Raw genomic sequence first — 23,835 nt, 5'->3', positions numbered from 1 at the left:
GTGGTTAGAGACAGCCTAGTGGTTAGAGACAGGTAGCCTAGTGGTTAGAGACAGCCTAGTGGTTAGAGACAGGTAGCCTAGTGGTTAGAGACAGGTAGCCTAGTGGTTAGAGACAGCCTAGTGGTTAGAGACAGGTAGCCTAGTGGTTAGAGACAGGTAGCCTAGTGGTTAGAGACAGCCTAGTGGTTAGAGACAGGTAGCCTAGTGGTTAGAGACAGGTAGCCTAGTGGTTAGAGCGTTGGGCCAGTAACCGAGCGTTGGGCCAGTTGCTGGATCGAATCCCCGAGCTGACAAGGTAGAAATCTGTCATTCTGCCCCTGAACAAGGCAGTTAACCCACTGTTCCCCGGTAGGCTGTCATTGAAAATAAGAATTTGTTCTTAGCTGACTTGCCTAGTTAAATAAAAAAAATGTTGTGACACAAGATAGGTTTAATTTAGAGAATAAATAGTTTCACAAGATTGTATCTATGGCATAATTCCTGTTCAATAGCCAGCAGCACGACATCAAGTCAATAATGAATCTCATTATCAAACACTGATCTGCATATTTATACAAATTCGTGAGAATACAACACACACGCATGCATGTGACAAGTCACAAATAATATTCAGTACATTACTGTTTCAAACATTGTGTCATTTTTGCTTTTTTCACTGACTCCTTGTCCCGGTCCACATCCAAATCATCATCATCGAAGTTGGAGGAGCAGAACATAGAGAAGCCAGAGAAAAGCCCAGCTCAAAACACTTCCTCTTTTTAGGGTTGGCAGCAGAATCTCCAGCAGGGGTCTGGCCCTTACTGTTGACTGCTTTAAGTCTTTGCCTCCACTAACCCTTGCCTTTGTCCTATCCTCTGTAGAGGCTTTAGCTTGCGTCCCTGTCCTCTGCTGTATGTGATAGCTTGTGTCCTTGTGTCCTGTTGCCCTGCTTTAAGCTCTATGGAGGAGGTTACCTGAGCCCCTGATGTAGGAGTTGTTTTTGGGGTTGTAAACACCCTGGCCTTTTGTGGTTGTGAAGGAGAACCTGGAGAGTTTGGCCAGGGTAGAGGCCGCCACAGTGGGCTTTGGGTGGTCTGGCTGTAATGGGGGTGGTGGTGGCTCTGTGGGGGTTGTTGATGTACTTCTGTTCTCACCTGGAGCCATACTGCTTGGTCTGCTCAGCAGCTGCTGGCGTTTCTGATCCCCCCCACTACCACCACCACCCTCTGCCCTGGGACCACTGACCTCTGGGCTCAGGTAACATGACACCTCAGTGAAAAAGTATTTATCATCAGACTGAACCCTCAGTCTCGACTTCTTGGCTGCACTGCTGCCCTCTGCTGGCCTGTCTTTGTAACACTGTTTCTCACTCTCCCTTTTCTGTTCTGTCTTTCTCTGTAGCAGAAGAAGCTATGTTATGATTGTCTCTGTTCTCTGGGTTTGCTTTGCTATGTGGACCTCTATTCTCTGTGTGAAAGTCTGAGCTGTCAGGATAAGGGGAGAGGTTTAGTGTGGGACATATTCTCTCTTGCCTTAAATGTGAAACCTGTGAAGAGTGCAGTTCTTCTCCCCATGCCCCCACAGTATCAGAGGGGTCTTGGTCTCCAGACGGAAGGTTACAAGGGACATAGTTCTTCTTTGAGTTGCATTTCTTCCCTGCTCGAGGTGTGCTGTGGGAGGGCAGGGAGTCTGTGGAGAAGGCCTGCTCTAGATGGTCTAGATGGCAGGTTTTGGGCCTGCTTTGAGGAAGAGTTGTGGTTATCTTGTGTGGATGTTGCGGTTGTGCTGTGTGGATGTTGTAATGGGTGAGGTGATGATGGGTGAGGTGGTGTCTCCTTCCCCCACTGGGCTGGCCAGTGAGTGGAACCAGTCCAGTCCACTCTCTGAGTCTGTGGTGATGTCAGAGCGCCCCGGACCCCTTATTGGAGCGTTAGAGCTCTTCTCTACGTAATGACAACCAATGCTCAGATCACTGTGTTGTGCAGAGGAGTACATTTTTCTGTTCTACTTTAGGGGAGCATGGCTCATTATTCTGCAGCCTAAAGAAAGCACAATGACTCACTGTGTATGAGAGGGAATTCTTAATCCTTCACGGAGAATTGTATTCAGTATTTTCACTGGGCTAGGGTTCAGAGATAATATGTTGGTGGGGAGATGTTATAAAGTTTTTTAATTTTTTATTTCACCTTTATTTAACCAGGTAGGCTAGTTGAGAACAAGTTCTCATTTGCAACTGCGACCTGGCCAAGATAAAGCATAGCAGTGTGAACAGACAACACAGAGTTACACATGGAGTAAACAATTAACAATTAAGTCAATAACACAGTAGAAAAAAAAATCTATATACATTGTGTGCAAAAGGTATGAGGAGGTAGGCGAATAATACAAATTTTGCAGATTAACACTGGAGTGATAAATGATCAGATGGTCATGTACAGGTAGATGTAGATATTGGTGTGCAAAAGAGCAGAAAGTAAATAAATATAAACACTATGGGGATGAGGTAGGTAAAATTGGGTGGGCTATTTACCGATAGACTATGTACAGCTGCAGGGATCAGTTAGCTGCTTGGATAGCAGATGTTTGAAGTTGGTGAGGGAGATAAAAGTCTCCAACTTCAGCGATTTTTGCAATTTGTTCCAGTCACAGGTAGCAGAGAACTGGAACGAAAGGCGGCCAAATGAGGTGTTGGCTTTAGGGATGATCAGTGAGATACACCTGCTGGAGCGCGTGCTACGGGTGGGTGTTGCCATCGTGATCAGTGAACTGAGATAAGGCGGAGCTTTACCTAGCATGGACTTGTAGATGACCTGAAGCCAGTGGGTCTGGCGACGAATATGTAGCGAGGGCCAGCCGACTAGAGCATACAGGTCACAGTGGTGGGTGGTATAAGGTGCTTTAGTAACAAAACGGATGGCACTGTGATAAACTGCATCCAGTTTGCTGAGTAGAGTATTGGAAGCTATTTTGTAGATGACATCGCCGAAGTCGAGGATCGGTAGGATAGTCAGTTTTACTAGCATAAGTTTGGCGGCGTGAGTGAAGGAGGCTTTGTTGTGGAATAGAAAGCCGACTCTAGATTTGATTTTAGATTGGAGATGTTTTATATGAGTCTGGAAGGAGAGTTTACAGTCTAGCCAGACACCTAGGTACTTATAGATGTCCACATATTCTAGGTCGGAACCATCCAGGGTGGTGATGCTAGTCGGGCGTGCGGGTGCAGGAAGCGAACGGTTGAAAAGCATGCATTTGGTTTTACTAGCATTTAAGAGCAGTTGGAAGCCACGGAAGGAGTGTTGTATGGCATTGAAGCTCGTTTGGAGGTTAGATAGCACAGTGTCCAAGGACGGGCCGGAAGTATACAGAATGGTGTCGTCTTCGTAGAGGTGGATCAGTGAATCGCCCGCAGCAAGAGCAACATCATTGATATATACAGAGAAAAGAGTCGGCCCGAGAATTGAACCCTGTGGCACGCCCATAGAGACTGCCAGAGGACCGGACAGCATGCCCTCCGATTTGACACACTGAACTCTGTCTGCAAAGTAGTTGGTGAACCAGGCAAGGCAGTCATTAGAAAAACCGAGGCTACTGAGTCTGCCGATAAGAATATGGTGATTGACAGAGTCGAAAGCCTTGGCCAGGTCGATGAAGACGGCTGCACAGTACTGTTTTGTATCGATGGCGGTTATGATATCGTTTAGTACCTTGAGCGTGGCTGAGGTGCACCCGTGACCGGCTCGGAAACCAGATTGCACAGCGGAGAAGGTACGGTGGGATTCGAGATAGTCAGTGACCTGTTTGTTGACTTGGCTTTCAAAGACCTTAGATAGGCAGGGCAGGATGGATATAGGTCTGCAACAGTTTGGGTCAAGGGTGTCACCCCCTTTGAACAGGGGGATGACTGCGGCAGCTTTCCAATCCTTGGGGATCTCAGACGATATGAAAGAGAGGTTGAACAGGCTGGTAATAGGGGTTGCGACAATGGCGGCGGATAGTTTCAGAAATAGAGGGTCCAGATTGTCAAGCCCAGCTGATTTGTACGGGTCCAGGTTTTGCAGCTCTTTCAGAACATCTGCTATCTGGATTTGGATAAAGGAGAACATGGAGAGGCTTGGGCGAGTAGCTGCGGGGGGGTGGGGGGGCGGAGCTGTTGGCCGAGGTTGGAGTAGCTAGGAGGAAGGCATGGCCAGCCGTTGAGAAATGCTTGTTGAAGTTTTCGATAATCATGGATTTATCGGTAGTGACTGTGTTACCTAGCCTCAGTGCAGTGGGCAGCTGGGAGGAGGTGCTCTTGTTCTCCATGGACTTTACAGTGTCCCAGAACTTTTTGGAGTTAGAGCTACAGGATGCAAATTTCTGCCTGAAGAAGCTGGCCTTTGCTTTCCTGACTGACTGCGTGTATTGGTTCCTGACTTCCCTGAACAGTTGCATATCGCGGGGACTATTCGATGCTATTGCAGTCCGCCACAGGATGTTTTTGTGCTGGTCGAGGGCAGTCAGGTCTGGAGTGAACCAAGGGCTGTATCTGTTCTTAGTTCTGCATTTTTTGAACGGAGCATGCTCATCTAAAATGGTGAGGAAGTTACTTTTAAAGAATGACTAGGCATCCTCAACTGACGGGATGAGGTCAATATCCTTCCAGGATACCCGGGCGAGGTCGATTAGAAAGGACTGCTCGCAGAAGTGTTTTAGGGAGCGTTTGACAGTGATGAGGGGTGGTCGTTTGACTGCGGATCCGTAGCGGATACAGGCAATGAGGCAGTGATCGCTGAGATCCTGATTGAAGACAGCGGAGGTGTATTTGGAGGGCCAGTTGGTCAGGATGACGTCTATGAGGGTGCCCTTGTTTACAGATTTAGGGTTGTACCTGGTGGGTTCCTTGATGATTTGTGTGAGATTGAGGGCATCTAGCTTAGATTGTAGGACTGCCGGGGTGTTAAGCATATCCCAGTTTAGGTCACCTAACAGAACAAACTCTGAAGCTAGATGGGGGGCGATCAACTCACAAATGGTGTCCAGGGCACAGCTGGGAGCTGAGGGGGGTCGGTAGCAGGCGGCAACAGTGAGAGACTTATTTCTGGAGTAATTTTTAAAATTAGTAGTTCGAACTGTTTGGGTATCGACCTGGAAAGTATAACATTACTTTGCAGGCTATCTCTGCAGTAGACTGCAACTCCCCTTTGGCAGTTCTATCTTGACGGAAAATGTTATAGTTGGGTATGGAAATCTCAGAATTTTTGTTGGCCTTCCTGAGCCAGGATTCAGACACGGCAAGGACATCAGGGTTAGCAGAGTGTGCTAAAGTAGTGAGTAAAACAAACTTAGGGAGGAGGCTTCTGATGCTTCTGATAAGTGGGATTTATACTGAACAAAAATATAAACGCAACATGTAAAGTGTTGGTCCCATGTTTCATGAGCTGAAATTAAAGATCCCAGAAATGTTCCATACGCACAAAAAGCTTATTTCTCTCAAATGTTGTGCACAAATTTGTTCACATCCCTGTTAGTGAGAATTTCTCATTTGCCAAGATAATTCATCCACCTGACAGGTGTGGCATATCAAGAATATGATTAAACAGCATGATCATTACATAGGTTCACCTTGTGCTGGGGACAATAAAAGGCTACTCTAACAGAACCCCTCTCAGGGAAGCTCATCTGTGTGCTCGTCATCCTTACCAGGGTCTTGGCCTGACTGCAGTTCGGTGTGTCGTAAGCGACTTCAGTGGGCAAATACTCACCTTCAATGGTCACTGGCATGCTGGAGAAGTGTAATCTTCACAGATGAATCCCAGTTTCAACTGTACCGGGTAGATAGCAGGCAGCGTGTATGGCGTTGTGTGGGTTAGCAGTTTGTTGATGTCAACGTTGTGAACAGAGAAACAACAACAAACAGAATTGCATTTTATCGATGGCAATTTGAATGCACAGAAATACCGTGACAAGATCCTGAGGCCCATTGTCATGCCATTCATCCGCCGCCATCAGCCCATGTTTTAGCATGATAATGCACGATACCATGTCGCAAGGATCTTTACACAATTTGCGGAAGCTCATAATGTCCCAATTCTTCCATGGCTTGCATACGAACCAGATACGTCTTTGGGATGCTCTGGATCGATGTGTATGACAGCGTGTTCCAGTTCCAATATCCAGAAACTTCGCACAGCCATTGAAGAGGAGTGGGACAACATTTCACAGGACACAATCAACAGCCTGATCAACTCTATGTGAAGGAGATGTGTCGTGCTGCATGAGGCAAATAAAGGTCACACCAGATACTGACTGGTTTTCTGATCCACATTTCTACCTTTAAAAAAAAAAGGTATCTGTGACCAACTGTATTCCCAGTTATGTGAAATCCATAGATTAGGGCCTAATGAATGTATTACAATTGACTGATTTCCATATATGAACTGTAACTCAGTAAAACCTTTGAAATTGCTGCATGTTGCATTTATATAATTTGTTCAGTGTAGTTTGAAAATAGTATGTGTGTGTGCTTAGTCTGGGCATTTCGTACTCTTGACAGGTTTCCCATTTTCCAGTTCTGCATAGGTTCATACACCACAAAACGTTGTCCTTTGAGTCTCCACAATTATAACTCGCGCTCATCGTCTCACCTTGAGAGCCTGTCCATCTCCTTGTTGAGGATGTGCAGGAGCTGGAGTCCCTCCAGAACGAACTGACACTGTGTCTGGTACTGCTGACTGGGGTTGTCAGGAAATGACATGTGCAGAGCATTTCTATCTCCCAGGAGAGCGCCCCCTAAGGCTCAGACACACAACCAATCTCCCAGACACTTGCCTTTCCATTTCCATTTCATGTGATGCGTGTCATGAAGTGTTGGGCTAATGACATTACACTCAATGAAATTGCAAAATGTGACGTCATATCACGGTTTCCTAGCTGCGTAGTGCACTCCGTGACAGAGACCTCAACAACAGCATCCTCCACATGGAAACATCAACCTGGCACGTGCTGCAAGGGACCAAGGGAAACATAATACGCTGTTTGATCACATATGAACGACTATAGTATAAAACATTCGTATAATAAATATTATTCTAAATATGAATTATTACAGTTTCAGTAAATACTAAACACCTTAGTAAATTAACTAAACCTAATTGAGTGCAGAAGGAAAATAATGATATTATATTTGTCCCGCGCTCTGTGAGGCGGCTGAGGCTCTCCTGCATGCGGTCAGTGGTGTGGGCTGCGTTCCTGCTGTCGCTTTGCTTCTGCAACTGGTAGTAGCCTCTGGACAGAATGGAGTTGGCCTCCTCAGAAGGCCAGTAAGGCAGAAATAGGCCTTCATCTTCTCCATGCACCACAGAGACTCCTATGACTGGCTGGGAGCTCCTGGAGGGCAGATGAAGGCGTTATTATTATCAGGGTCGTATTCATTATCAAATCAAATTTGCATTTGTCACATGTGCCGAATACAACCTTAAAATACAACCGTGAAATTATTACTTACAAGTCACCAGACAGAAGGACTGAAAACAGGAAGGGACTACCTGAACTTGTTTATTAAGAATTGTTTTCAGTTGCAAAACATTTTTTGCTACATTTTTCCCTAATGAGTAGGACCCGGCCTTCAGTAACCACAGCTCTGAGTGGTCGTCTTGATAATGACACAGAGCACCAATTAAACTGGGGCGATGACGTAGAGGGTATACATCATTGGCTTTTATTCAACATAGCTCTTCCTCATGCAAGTAGTGTGGGAATTATATTATGCAAATCATCATGTGCTGGTTTCCGGGGAAGAGACCAGACGAGGTCTCAAGTCTAATTTGCAGCGTAGCGTAGCTTAACTTACCGATATCATATCCCAGTGATTCTCCTCTGTAATTGGTGGAAATCTCAGGCACTAAGAGCAGTGCTATTACACTCCACTTCTAGAGAGATGGTTTTATTTGATCCCTGTTCTGTACTTCAACTGATCCTATGTCATTAATTGCCCGGAGAGTCCTACCACATGGTTTTCCAGGTCTGAATCAATCTCTAACACCCAGTAGGACCAGGACCAGGTCAAAACGGCTGAACAGGGATCTGGCAAGGGCCACGTTGACCGACACAGGCACGTTGGGGTCCTCCTGGCCCTTACGGGTCGGATGCTGCCAAGATGGTTGTCCCGGTGTTCAGTTTACACACAATGCTGGGAAAGACAGAGGGAAATACAGAGGGAAATACAGAGGGAAATACAGAGGGAAATACAGAGGGAAATACAGACGGAAATACAGAGGGAAATACATAGGGAAATACAGAGGGAAATACAGAGGGAATTAGACGACAAAAAAATCAATGAAGGAAATAGAAAGACGCATTATGTGTCATTATGTCATTATCTTTTTAATGCCTACTGACATTATCGTGTTCGACATGTCTAACTCTCAACCCACAACAGAAGTAAAGACCAATTTTGAGTGCAAGATAGGAATTCTATGCAGTAGAGCAAGAGGCTTTATAGAACCGCCCTCTGGAATTGTATTATGACTATATACATATAAAAAGTGTATTTTCTTTACCCTGCACCTTGGCCACGGTGATGGTCTGCTTCTCCATGGTTCCGTGGATACTGGTGCGGTCGTGCTCTTTGACGCTGTTGAACAACAGAGCTCCTGCCTCTAGATGCCACTCCCAAGAGTCCTTCACGGCTGCCACCGTGACACACACTGCATTTTTTACTACTATAAGTGGTTATTTCATGGATTCTTCGAAGCAAAGTGCACTGTATCAGATGCACCAGCAGAGGGCAGACAGACCTGCGGAAGGAGAAAGATCCCAGCAGTGAGGACTGAGAGGGGAGTGATTTTAGCAGCATTTTAACAGATCTAGAATCAGATATTAACATGGACACGGTTATTTGCAGTATATAAGATACAGTTGAAGTCGGAAGTTTACATACACTTAGGTTGGAGTCATTAAAACTTGTTTTTCAACCACTCCACAAATTATAGTTTTGGCAAGTCAGTTAGGACATCTACTTTGTGCATGACACAAGTAATTTTCCCAACAATTGTTTACAGACAGATTATTTATCTTATAATTCACTGTATCACAATACCATCGGTCAGAAGTTTATATACACTAAGTTGACTGTGCCTTTAAACAGCTTGGAAAATTCCAGAAGATGATGTCATGGCTTTAGAAGCTTCTGATAGGCTAATTGACATCATTTGAGTCAATTGGAGGTGTACCTGTGGATGTATTTCAAGGCCTACCTCCATACTCAGTGCCTCTTTGCTTGACATCATGGGAAAATCAAAAGAAATCAGCCAATACCTCAGCAAAAAAAATTGGAGACCTCCACAAGTCTGGTTCATCCTTGGGAGCAATTTCCAAATGCCTGAAGATACCACATTCATCTGTACAAACAATAGTACGCAAGTATAAACACAATGGGACCACGCAGCCGTCATACCGCTCAGGAAGGATACGCATTCTGTCTCCTAGAGATGAACGTACTTTGGTGCAAAAAGTGCAAATCAATCCCAGAACAACAGCAAAGGACCTTGTGAAGATGCTGGAGGAAACAGGTACAAATGTATCTATTTCCACAGTAAAATGAGTCCTATATTGACATAACCTGAAAGGCCGCTCAGCAAGGATGAAGCCACTGCTCCAAAACCGCCATAAAAAACAGACTACGGTTTGCAACTGCACATGGGGACAAAGATCGTACTTTTTGGAGAAATGTCCTCTGGTCTGATGAAACAAAAATAAAACTTTTTGGCCATAATGACCATCGTTATGTGTGAAGGAAAAAGGGGGAGGATATAAGCCGAAGAACACCATCCCAACCATGAAGCACGGGAGTATCAGCATCATGTTGTGGGGGTGCTTTGCTGCAGGAGGGACTGGTGCACTTCACAAAATAGTTAGCATCATGACGAAGGACAATTGTGTGGATATATTGAAGCAACATCTCAAGACTTCGGTCAGGAAGTTAAAGCTTGGTTGCAAATGGGTCTTCCAAATTGACAATGACCCCAAGCATACTTTCAAAGTTGTGGCAAAATGGCTTAAGGACAACAAAATCAAGGTATTGGAGTGGCCATCACAAAGCCCTGACCTCAATCCTGCAGAACTGAAAAAGCTTGTGCGAGCAAGGAGGCCTACAAATCTGACTCCGTTACATCAGCTCTGTCAGGAGCCAAAATTTACCTAACATATTGTGGGAAGCTTGTGGAAGGCTACCTGAAGCGTTTGACCCAAGTTAAATAATTTATAGGCAATGCTATCAAATACTAATTGAGTGTATGTAAACTTCTAACCCACTGGAAATGTGATGAAAGAAATAAAAGCAGAATAATTAATTATCTCTACTATTATTCTGACATTTCACATTCTTAAAATAAAGTGGTGATCCTAACTGACCTAAGACAGGGATTTTTTTACTAGGAATAAATGTCAGGCATTGTGAAAAACTGAGTTTAATGTATTTGGCTAAGGTGTATGTAAACTTCCAACTTCAACTGTATGTGAGAGAAATGGGCCCATGTTTAGAACAAGGATACATACCTCTTACCTTTGTTCCAGAGGGATCTATTCTTTGCACCCCACCGGCTAACACCATAGCAACAGATAACTTAACTACGTACATTCCAAACACCCGTGGGCACAGACTCATGAGAATCTGCTTCCTGCCTTCGGAATGGAAAAAGAACACCAATCAAATTCCATAAACTCTTCATGTCCATCTCATCTCATAGTATTTATCAGGTAATAATGACTATTAAATAAATGTAAAAGTAGTATTTAAATCTATATGGCAACAGTTAGTTTCTATGTACCAGCTATAGGGTCATGTTTACAATTGTCCCAGAGCTAGTCAAACTCCTTCTGCATGTCCTCTAGGACCAGAGCTGCCATGGTCTGCTCATTGTTCACTTCAATAAAGTTGGCTTTCAACACTAAATCCACTAAATTCATTGTGATGTCACTAATCCCTTTAAAAACATTCCTATTCATTAAAAAAGACTCCTATTCATCTATTATGACTTCATCTTGGGTGAAAGCCAATCATACAGTATTGTGATGTTATCATAAACAAAATTACACCCCAATGTAACATCCATATATCATACAGTATTATGACATCATTGGTCACACATCACACTGTGGAATTCCAATACTCAGTGATGTCACAATCTACCTGGCAACATAATGATGTCACCTCTGCAAAACAAATAGTTGTTTAAAAAAAATCCCATAATATGACAACATCCTTTATGTAACAAATCACACTGTGACGCCAACTGTAATACTGCATCATAGTGATAACCCACTGGGCACACACTGGTTGAATCAAGTTATGTTGAACCAACGTGGAATAGACATTGAATTGACATCTGTGCCCAGTGGGAAGTGAAGTCATAGTGACCAGTGTTACCTGATTTACAGCTGTCCACCAGATCATCCTCCAGAATGACCACCATGGAATACTGCCCACAGACAGCCTGAACCTGGACACCCAGATCAGCAGGGAAAGGGGGGCCGCAGTCTGATCAAATATAGGCTTACAATTTCTGTTTGCAGATGTTATTTAACAGGCTATTCCACCTTCAACCCACAGTAGGGTTGTGCAATGTGTAAAACAGAGCTACAGCCCCTTGTCCCCCAGCCAGTCAATCACCTGCTCATGAATCTTAATCTGTGGTTAGTCCCTGCAAGCTGCTGGGTAGGTGAACTTGGTGGCAGGTGAACTTGGAGTTGCAGAGGTCCTGGTTGGGGCAGTAGTTGGGAGCTCCATCCGGCAGTAGGTGGGAGCTCCATCCGGCAGTAGGTGGGAGCTCCATCCGGCAGTAGGTGGGCAAGTCGGTTTGCAAGGACGGCACTTAGAGCACATGACGGCACACATTTAGTCCCTTGTACTCCAGGACCTTGGTCACACTGGTGCGGATGACCGTGTCTGTTACGAACAGGAAGTGACCCGCATTCCGAGACTTGGGGATGTTCTCCCTGGTGAGCTCTGGACACAGAGGAAGATCTGAGGCATGATGACACATTCAGCAGACTTTAAATCAAAATTGATAATACAACTGCACCAACATCCCCAAGTCTCGGAACGCGGGTCACTTCCTGTTCGTAACAGACACGGTCATCCGCACCAGTGTGACCAAGGTCCTGGAGTACAAGGGACTAAATGTGTGCCGTCATGTGCTCAAGTTCAGCATTACTTGTCATGCTCAATATACACCACCAGATGGGGATCTCTACCCACTCTTGTATTGAGGAGAGATCGCTTACATCTTGAGTCTGTAATCAAACCCACAAATGCTGATGCTCCAGATACTCAACTAGTCTAAAGAAGGCCAGTTGTATTGCATCTTTAATCAGAACAGTTTTCAGCTGTGCTAACATAATTGCAAAAGGGGTTTTCTAATGATCAATTAGCCTTTTAAAATGATCAACTTGGATTAGCTAACACAACATGCCATTGGAACACAGGAGTGATTGTTGCTGATAATGGGCCTCTGTAGATATTGTAGATTATCCATAAAAAATCAGCTGTTTCCAGCTACAATAGTACATTTACAACATTAACAATGTCTACACTGTATTTCTGATCAATTTGATGTTCTTTTAATGGACAAAAATGTTTGCTTTTCTTTCAAAAACGGTAGTGTACATATGACCTCAATTACCTTGATTAACCTGTACCCCCGCATATGGACTCGTTACCGGTGCCCCCTGTATATAGCCTCGTTACCGTTATTTTATTGTGTTACAATTTTTTATTTTTTTAATGTATTTTTTGTGAAAATATTTTCTTACTTACTTAAAAAAAAAACTGCATTATTGGTTAAGGGCTTGTAAGCAATGTTCCCACTAAGCTGCGCGCTTACGGGGTAAAAATAAAAATGCTTTAAAGTACTACTTAAGTAGTTTTTGGGGTATCTATACTTTACTTTATTATTTATATTTTTGGCAACTTTTACTTTTACTTCACTACATTCCTAATGAAAATAATGTACTTTTTACTAAATACATTTTCCCTGTTACATTTTGACAGGAAAATGGTCCAATTCACACACTAATCAAGAGAACATCCCTGGTCACCTCTACTGCCTCTGATCTGGCAGACTCACTAAACACAAATGCTTCGTTTGTAAATGATGTCTGGGTGTTGGAGTGTGCCCCTGGCTATCCATCAATTTAAAAAAAATATAGAAAATGGTGCTGTCTGGATTGCTTTATATAGGGAATTTGAAATGACTTATACTTTTACTTTTGATACTTAAATACATTTTAGCAATTCCATTTACTTTTGATACGTAAGTATATTTAAAACCAAATACGTTTAGACCTTTACTCAAGTAGCATTTTACTGGGTGACTTCTCTTTTAGTTTAGTAATTTTCTATTAAGGTATCTTTACTTTTACTCAAGTATGATCATTAGTACTTTTTCCACCACTGGGCAGCTCCCCGGGACTGCGGTGCAGAACAAATATCAGCCCGCACAGAGAAGCACTTAAACTAAAGTTTTCCATGTTAGTTAACACTATCAATGTTTCCCTTTCCTGTGGGAATTGTGATCGAATTGTGATCGAATCAACACAATATTACCCACTTTCAATGCAACATATCGAAACCAAAACGAACTATGCAATATTTAATATGCAATACGAACTATGCAATATATTTTGTTGTAGGCAGGACACATCGGTGTAGGATTGTATTGCATTGACACTGCACGACTCAGGCCCGAACTCTACACAGACCGGTGTGCCATAAACAATCAGAAATAGACCATTGCCATATATGGATCTGTGCCATTCACTTTGAACTGAACTGTTTTTACAGCATGACCGGTTGTGATTAAATTGCGTTTCTTTTGAGATCAAAGTGAGAGCTACATGTAGCAACGTGTGCACTTTTGTTCATATCCTTTGCTAGTTAGTGAGATATTAGCCCATTTCTAGATCATTTGTAGTCAGCAATGAGGGCGTGACTGCTTCCTACAAGAGCACAAAATGTGTACATTTCTTGACATCTTTGAAAAGTGAGTCAGGTAAAGAGGTTTTTTTTTGTCTTAAAGAGGCAGTGTTGTATTTTGAGATATGCATGAATAAACTAAGTAGCCAATAGGCAGAGGGTAGTATAACTTGTCTGATTCTGTGTAATAACGGTATGGGAATAATGATGCATTTTATTTTGTAAAGTTGTTTTATGCATCAAAAGATTTTCAGTCACAAGTGGATAAACAGGTTCATGTCGAGCCCTGCAGCTTTTCTTCAAAAGTCTCATGGAATGTAGACCTACATTGAACACCACACATGGGCTGCTACTGTAGGCTGAATGATAGAACAGCTATTTCCGTGTTAAAATGTTATGGGATGCATTTTCTTGATTGTTTTTGATGGTAGGTCGCTCTGGTAGGCCTACATTATGATCAATTAGCCACAGTAGCCTACTTGACCACTGTTATAACTAACTTAAATCGGGTACAGCCTCAGTGTTCACAGTAAACTCGCCCTGGAAGTTGCACAGAACTTTCACAATGTTCAAGTTTGCACTCAGCAGAATAGAAATGTGCTCAGTGATGAAAACATTTGGAGGGAACATTGCTTGCGAGGAAGCATTTCACGGTAAGGTTTGCACCCATTGTATTCGTTGCATGTGGCAAATAAAATTGGATTTGGATTTGATTTAATAGGTGACATTGCTCTTCTTTCATCCCACGCACTGACAAAATATAAAAGGAAAATAGGCCTTTATGGTGGATCCAATGCAATATTCCAGCCCACCAAATACTATCATGGACTCACGGAACATATCATCTCTCTCCATCTAGCATCTTAAATGGCATTCACATTGTACGTCCACATCTTCAGTGCTTTTACATGAAGCCCTGTCCATTTTCTCAGTGAGATTAGACAACTCCGATTTAAGATGCAGCCCACATACAGCGGTCCTCTCCACAGAGAGACATACTTTGTATTTCGAGCGAGCAACATGTTGAAAACATCGAGTCATCAAAAGAGCCCAGCATACCCTGAGGAGAAAGATATTGGTCTGACCTTAAACATTGCCGTGTAGTAGTAACATTCCCCAGCAGAACACACACGGCTACATCACCAAGAGCCCTTTGAAGCGCATCCTCTGGCTAATTATAACACTGCTGTCTGTACCAGTGAGACCCCAGACTGCAGTGCACAATGGCTAAAGTAATTAGGTGTGGAGGTTGACCTAGGACGGCTGACACAGGAAAATGTTTAAACCGGTACTTTGTTTTGGTTCTAAGCGGTTCAGAACTTTATTTTGCTGGTCGGAATAGTGGAACAGAACAAAAGAATGGTGAATCATCATGAAGGAAGTCGACAATCTGTCAAATCCTTTTCAATCCTTGTCATATGAAGATAAATTATAGATAAAATGGATCGGTGTTCATCGGCCGTTGGACATAAACATTACACAACAAGGTGGAAATCGCAAATTCAGTAATGAGTGGTTTGAAAGCAATCAGTGGCTAACTGCAAGCATTGCAAAGCAATCACTAGCCTGCTACTCAGTGGAGTGAGTGTGTGGGTCCAAGTCTGGGTTTAAGGGTCTCTTTTCCAAGCTTAAAAGGATAAACATTGGCCACGCTGCCAATCCAGCATGACTTCTTCCGTGTTTGAAACAACTGGAAATTCGGAACTGGTAAATCTCAGACTTCAGTGAGTTCAAGACAACTTGAAACTCTGAAAGAAACAAGTTCCGACTGGGAAAATAAGTTTGGAACGGTCATCCAACTCGGAATTCCAAGTCGGGAACGTGGGCCCCTATCACTGACGTCATAATTCAACCTTGATTTTTTTCAGAGTTCCTAGTTGTCTTGAAAGCGCCATAAATCCAGAGAATGCCAAACTTTAAATGACAGCGTTTGAAGACACGAAGGACATCTGCACGGCCTTCCTGTTCACATGAAACACAACAAGGTGAGTCCAAAAATGTCTTGCACTGTATGCTGCTGCATAAATTATGTAATGTGACAGGGAGTGCAGAGCATTTGGAAGTATTCAAACCTCTTGACATTTTCCACATTTAGGTTATAATTACATATATTTTTTCCTCATCAATCTACACACAATACCCCATAATGACAAAGAAAAAACAGGTTTTTATACATTTTTGCAAATGTATAAAGAAAAAAACTGAAATATGTATATATAACATATGTAAATAAAGTATTTCTGTTTTTGTTTTTTTATACATTTGCAAAACAATATGAAAACCTGTTTTCGCTTTGTCATTATGGGGTATAGTGTGTAGATTGATTAATTTGTTATTTTCATTTAATCCATTTTAGAATAAGGCTGTAACGTAACAAAATGTTTTAAAAAAGGGGTCTGTGTTACGGTTATCTTTAGGTGAAGGAGTCGGACCACAATGCAGCGTGGTATTCTTGATACATATTTAATAAAGAAGAAAACACGAACAATACAAAAACAACCAACGTAACGTGAAAACCTATACAGCCTATCTGGTGACAACAAACACTGAGACAGGAACAATCACCCACCAAACACTCAAAGAATATGGCTGCCTAAATATGGTTCCCAATCAGAGACAACGATAAACACCTGCCTCTGATTGAGAACCACTCCAGACAGCCATAGACTTTGCTAGAGAACCCCACTAAACCACAATCCCAATACCTACGAAAACCCCAAGACAAAACACACCACATAAATAAACCCATGTCACACCCTGGCCTGACCAAAATAATAAAGAAAACACAAAATATAAAGACCAGGGCGTGACAGTCTGAATACTTTCCGAATGAACTGTACATATAACTAGGAATAAAGAGACTAGGGAACATGATAGATAATAAAGAATAGCAGCAGCTTAAGTAATGAGTCAAAAAAGTTAATGCAAAAAGAGTGCAACGTATGAAAATGTGGAAAAAGTCAAAGGGTCTGAATACTTTCCAAATGCACTTTATACGGTAGCTAAGAAAGCAATACTAAGTGTATGTTGTGCAGTAAACTGTTAGTAGTTCATGTGCCTCACCCTAATAATTTGCTCCCTTTACCCCTAATAACTTAGCCTACTGTTCTGACTTGGTGGTGCACATTTATTCAGCCTATAGGCTGTTTTAGAGAAATGCCATTGTCGGATATTGTAAGAGCTTTTATTGTCTGCTTATATTCCCCCTTTATTTATCCTACGGTGTACAGGGAGAATACTGTAAGAACGGCCCACGTTCTGAATTCTATCGCTGTACATTTCAAAAGTGCTGAACATTGACTACGTCCCTTCTCGCTCGCTCATTAAAGTCTTAATCAAAATTACGGATAGCCTCTTATCCACTCATTGTCCCCTTATGCCATAGTTTGTTAATCTCAATTGTCAGTAGAAACCACATTTGTTTAAGCAAGTCAGCCATATCAGCTATGCTTTTTTAAAGGCAGTAAATGAGACTGAATGAACTGTTTCGCTGCCAAACATAGCTCTGCTGGTTTGGATTTTGCACTGACCAATATGGCTGCCATTTTCACCCCATTCTGGAACTTTGAGGGTCTATAATATAGTCCCTCTACTAATATAATTGGATCTCTATGTTAAGGGCCTCTTACCTGTGATTCGGGCATGCAGGTGGTGTTTGACCTTGTGCCAGCCTTGCTGTGTTGAGTTCACTGACACCGTCTTGGCGGCTCTGTGAAGGGCGTTGTTGAAGATGTTGACGCCTACCCCTCGCTGGGGTAGGCGTTAAAGTAGTCTCCCACCTCCATGTTGGCTTCGAATAGTGTCATGGTGTTGCTGACCACCGAGTAGTGGGCATCTTCATCAAGCGCCAGAAGGATCTGCATGATGTCAGTCGTGTGGTGCTCTGTTACATACGCCTCAAACACTTGCCCTATCAGAGCTACCAGCTCAGGTTTATCAACGTCATGGATCTGCAGGGGTGGAATATGCTTTAAATGCAACAAGCTGCGTAATGTATGCAATGATCTATGCAGCCAGATGACATCTCATATAGACCCAAAGGGCTCATCTGTAGTGTCTGGCTAGTAAACTGATGGTGAAATTGGTAGTAGAGGCAAATGTGGACAGCAATCTATCAGGTTGGTGATAGTATGTCCGGCTAGCACGAATGCGTCAGTTCTGTACGCTAGGAGATGCATTCTCGTCAAACAAATGCGCGTGGACCAGAGTTTGTGTGTTCTATTCTGGAGAAACAACTGGTGTATGCAGAGACGTGTTTGTCAACACTAACAACTTTGGTGACTTACAAAAATATATTGAAGTAAGTCACTAAACAAAGCCGGAAAAAAATCCCTCTAGAGGGCCGAAGATCCCAAAACACCGCGAAGAGAGACGGTTCGCTAAGTGTGTCGTTGGATCGAAAGAAAAGCAGCGCTGCTCTCGTCTCAGCTTCCTCCATTTAAATCTTACATGAACATAAAAATGATTCCCCTATACCGACGACGGATCAGCTTCTAGCGATATTACCACCGCTGGAAATGGTCTTTATTATGCTTACTAAATAATAATGCCCTAAATCACAGATTGGTCACATCATTGCCCTGTTACACATCATGAAATATACTGAGGCAAATAACTACAGACAGCAGCCTAATTGTAACGATTGTCGTTGGTGGAAGAAGGAGTAGACCAAAGCGCAGCGTGGTACGTGTTCATGATACCTTTAATAAACTGAACCCTGAATACAAACAAACAAGAGAATAAAGGAAAACCGAAACAGTCCCATATGGTGAAAACACTGTAACGGAAAATAACTACCCACAAATCATAGTGGGAAAACAGGCAGTATGGTTCTCAATCAGAGACAACATTTGACAGCTGCCTCTGATTGGGAACCATACCAGGCCAAACACAGAAATACAAAACCTAGAACAAAAACATAGAATGCCCACTCCAACTCACGCTCTGACCAAACTAAAACAGAGACATGAAAAAGGAACTAAGTTCAGGATGTGACACTAATGAAATCTCCAATTTGGACTCCAGACCAAAGGACAAATTTCCACCGGTCTAATGTCCATTGCTCATGTTTCTTGCCCCAAGCAAGTCTCTTCTTATTATTGGTGTCCTTTAGTACTGGTTTCTTTGCAGCATTTCGACCATAAAGGCCTGATTCACACAGTCTCCTCTGAACAGTTGATGTTGAGATGTGTCTATTCCTTGAGCTCTGTGAAGCATTTATTTGGGCTGCAATTTCTGAGGCTGGTAACCCAATTGAACTTATCCTCTGCAGCAGGAGTAACTCTGGGTCTTCCATTCCTGTGGCGGACCTCATGAGAGCCAGTTTCATCATAGTTCTTGATGGTTTTTGCGACTGCGCGTGAATAACTTTCAAAGTTCTTGAAATGTTCCATATTGACTGACCTTCATGTCTTAAAGTAATGATGGACAGTCCTTTCTCTTTGCTTATTTGAGCTGTTCTTGCCATAATACGGACAATATTTTATCAAATCTGGCTATCTACCTTGTCACAACACAACTGATTGGCTCAGGTGCATTATTAAGGGGGAAAGAAATTCCACAAATGAACTTTTAAGAAGGAACACCTGTTAATTGAAATGTATTTCATTCAACTAGGCAAGTCAGTTATTTACAATAACTGACTCTTATTTACAATGACGGCCTAGGAACCGTGGGTTAACTGCCTCATTGAGAACGGCAGATTTTTACCTTTTACCTTAGGGATTCGATCCAGCAACCCTTCGGTTAATGTCCCAACGCTCTAACCACTAGGATACCTGCCACCCCAATTTATATATATATATATATATATATATATATATAACACACTACCGGTCAAAAGTTTTAGAATACTGTCTCGGATTCCCCCGGTACTGCTGCCCTTCCGTGCACTACCGGTCAGTTTTACCCTCAAAAGTTTGACAATATATACAGTATTTAAGCTAACCCCAAACTGTTTTCCTAACCTTAACCTAATTCTCCAAACAAGCTACATTAATTATCCTAACCTGCTGCGTAAGGTCTTTGAACCTGCTATGAAAAGTCAAATCTGACATTAACTTGACAAAAGCTGGATCCCTTCTAGCCCATGACCTTTAAGAACTTTGGAACTTTCCTCTGGATTCACACATTCAGTACTCCCACAGGGGTGTTCAAAACTATAACACGAAAGAAACATCATGGCACTGTCTTAAAATACTCACTATGAATTAAATGCTGCATTTAAATCCACAATAATTCAGTAGAAAACATGTGCTTTTTTATGTGGGTCAAAATAATCTGAAATTGCTTTTATGGCAGGAACCCCTTATATTTTCTGATTTGTTAGCGTCTATGTCTATCCAAAATAAATGTGTAGCTGCAAGGCTATCACATGCCACAACAGGACCAGAGAAATTCACCTGAACCAGACCTCTAAACACAGACACAGTAAATACCTGTACATACTTTGACCTAAAACAGTGTAAAACGCAATTTCAAAACATAATGGAGTTCATTCAAACACATTGAACATTGAAATATTTTCTGCAGAAGTTGGGATTCTATGGCACAGTACTTTATGGTACAAATCCTCCATAAATTGAAAGGCCCCCCCAAAAAAGACAGCACACATATCATGATTAAATGTCACAATAATTATTTATTAGTTAAGCATACATAGTATAATATAAATATAAAATATGCAATTTATTTTTAAAATTGGTGAGACATCATTATATCTGTGTTGAGACAACCATACAAACAGTTTAATTCTACCAAAATTGGTTATGCGTCTGTAACAAACTCTCGCTATGGTGCCATTCTAAAATAAGGTACAGAGAGAGGACAATTTACTGTAGCAGCATATGCATCACTCTTTAGAAACTGCAGAAAAGAAAACGTCAAACATACTCATCGGCACTGTACAAACAAGGAACCCGTTCACAGGGAAGTAATCAACAGAATGAAATGGAGTGGGAGATCATTAAATAATGTTCTTTTTTTTGGTTGTTGTATTTTTCGTTTCCTATGGTTGACATGCTCTCGAGTTGCAAAAGTCAGAAAGTGAAGTACTGGGCGAACCACTCCTGGCGCTGGGGGTCGGGGGATCCTACGGGTGACTCTTCTGTCTCAGGAGGGCTACACAGGGGGGGGGGGGGGGGGCACACCACAACAGCAGCACAGTTACACAACACAGGACATTATTGACTAAGGAATCGTTATTACACCTTGGTGTTGAGTCATTTGATTTGATTTAAATCTCTGGGTTTTATGCCTATGTGATGTGTTTGTGAATGTTCCTTAGTGTCGTCGGTATAGTCATTCATCCAGTTCAGAGGATAATGGGATTTTGCTGCGGCAGTATAGATTTGATGATCTGCTCTTAAGTGTGAATGTTTCCTAGAAAACGATAACATTTCCATTGCGCTAATCTGCCTTTAACCCTGTTAAGTGTGCTCATTTCTAAGAGCCCGCGGCTCTACTAACTCTAACTTTTCTGTTTTACATGATCGTCCAGACATGAGATTTTGTGAGATGAAATTACAAGACCATGCGGTTGTTAATCTTTGACTCAGGTCCTCGGGGGACCACGCTGTCTTGGTTATACAAATATGTGAATGCATCTATTAAAAATCCTATATACTACGTTCATACTACTTGTCTGTAGTTTCTGAAAAGCCAATGCAATTGTAACCAAGGAAAACTTCTGAGAGGGAAAATGTATTGAAAGACCATAACCTTGCCTATTGTTGTTTGTTCTAAGTCTACCTAAGATATGGCATATTCAACCTAATGCATTTCACTGGGTTTGCTGGCTTGGCATTGACAAATTCACAATAATGGCCAACAAACATCACTGTATTCGAACATTGCAGCTTTATTCCACATAAAATAACCTTTGCTCTTTGCCTATAGAGCTAGATATATCTCTGGCTGTCTGTCTGGCTGCCTGGTGTCTAGGGCCCTCCCTCAGCCTCAATTGTTCAGGGGTCGTAGCCCGTTGATGGGCACCAGATGTCTCCTATCTATGAAGGGATTGACATCCGACTGTCTGGAGAGCCAAAAAGGAGGAGAGAATGAGTGGGAGGAGAAGTCTCATTGAAATGTCAGTACAGAACAAACCGTAATAATGTGAAGCGCTCTTCTCTCAACAACTAGAGTGTACAACGAGTTCAAGATGAAAATATCTCAGTGATTTATGACCCAACTTTATATTGCAGTTGATATTTGACAAACACAAAGGCAAGGAAATTGCAGTCTGGGAATCTGATAAAGAACTGTGTAACTTCAGATCTTTTGAGTTTTAATTTCCTACTATGGTTATTTCCCCAGTTGTTATGTGAAATAACATCCTCTGAACTTAAAGGTTTTATTATTATTATCATGACTAGATACAAATGAATAAACACAGCCTGCACTCATTCTGCACTGCACCAACTGCACTGCCCTAACTGAGCTGAAGTTTTTAAATAAAAGACAGGTGGCTTCTTCATTCTGTGCGGGGCCTTGAACTGTTTGTCTCTGAGAACTATCCTAAAATATCTCCTCTGTGATCATTCTCTCCTCAGTCTCAGTAGCCTCCATTGCAGCAAACCCAATTGAATGCTCAATTGGTCTGTTCATCACCAATTTCGGATCCAGAGAACACCTGGGCTGAGACGGACAGGGCTGACTTCAACAACATCAAAAGCTAGAAGCAGAGAAATGGCATAAGCACGCATGCTAGTGTTTTTCATCGGGAAAACTCAAGTATTTATGTACATGTATTGTACTACACATTTGCTGGTGAGCTGAATTAAGAAGTTCTATTGATCTAGGTATCTTCTCTGAGAACTGAAGCGTGTGTGTTCTGGTATAGACCTCGTGAATCGAAATAGGGCAGCACTTCAGGAGCACTGCACGCAACGAGATTGGGGCAGCCTTTGAATAATCTGAAAGCAAATATGTAATACATGGCACCATTGTGTCATCATTTGCCCCTGCAGTTTGGTTAATACGAGTGGTATGTGCTTCAGCAGGTATGTGGTATGTGGAGGTGCATCTGTTGCTAAGTGTAAACAGGGACACCTTGCCAGGGGCTGAGACAGACAGGCCATGTGTGTGATGCAGTGATGGGAGAGTCCCATGACAATGGAGGGCAGCCCCGCGCAAATCCGCCACGCCGACTCATCTGCAACTTATTTACATAGCAGCATGCAGCAAAGGCAACAGAAACGCCCAAAGCTCAGAGGCACAGTGCACACGGGTACAGATAGATAACAAGTGCAGCAATTGTCAGAAACCTAAGCACCGGATGAGTGCAGGCAGCACAAGCTAGTACAACACATGCACAAGAGAGTACCACATTAACATGTGTGCTTAATACACATGAACAGAATTATAGCTGGAAGCACAACAGCGAGCAAAGCAATGCCAAGGCACAAGAGAGAGAGGTGTTCATTGATGAGAAGGAGAGTGTTGTTGTTATTGGAGGCTTCAGTTAGACGTTCACACATCCACACACACGCAAGAAAATACCACCACCGATATTTTCCTCATGTAAAATCAAAACAATTTCACATCAAGGTGGACAACAAAGTGCAGTAAGTGCGACAAGCCTGGAGGCCGGTGAGGATGAGGGGGTTTAACAGAACAATACCAACATCACCAATGAGTTGTAGGCCTATAACTTCCAGGACAAACTGAACAATTAACACAACGCAGAGACACAAAGAGACAACTCCTAGCGTGCACACTTCAGTTAGCATGTTAAGAGTGACGGTGGGGGTGGGGGAGGGGTAGTGGTACACATGCTCCTTTTTGCATTCCAATGCCATTTTCAAAGCTTATGTATTTACTATACTTTATAATAGTATAGTAAAGTGTTGATACATCTCCAGCAGTGTGTGTAAGTTCAGCTGGAATATCTTTTGTTGTGTGTTTGA

General features: G+C 42.5%; 1 protein-coding gene and 1 pseudogene across 4 annotated transcripts in view; both read right to left on the bottom strand.

Moving 5' to 3' along the window:
• Nucleotides 1–930: 930 nt before the first annotated feature.
• Nucleotides 931–18,108, bottom strand: LOC110521049 (DNA helicase MCM9-like; annotated as a pseudogene).
• Nucleotides 18,109–20,550: 2,442 nt separating this feature from the next.
• Nucleotides 20,551–23,835, bottom strand: part of LOC110522208 (protein FAM184A) — a 161,026-nt gene continuing 157,741 nt past the window's right edge. For all 4 annotated transcript variants that reach the window (XM_021600413.3, XM_021600411.3, XM_021600410.3 and 1 more), the window contains one exon: nucleotides 20,551–21,049. In XM_021600413.3, the coding sequence (XP_021456088.1) occupies nucleotides 21,041–21,049 (9 nt within the window). In that variant the 3' untranslated portion in view covers nucleotides 20,551–21,040. The remainder of the gene's footprint in view (nucleotides 21,050–23,835) is intronic.

This window comes from Oncorhynchus mykiss, chromosome 4 (assembly GCF_057628025.1).
Source record: "Oncorhynchus mykiss isolate SJ-2025 chromosome 4, ASM5762802v1, whole genome shotgun sequence".
NCBI lineage: Eukaryota > Metazoa > Chordata > Actinopteri > Salmoniformes > Salmonidae > Oncorhynchus > Oncorhynchus mykiss.
The sequence above is the reverse complement of the archived record's forward strand: the minus strand, read 5'-3'. Positions and strand labels throughout refer to the sequence as shown.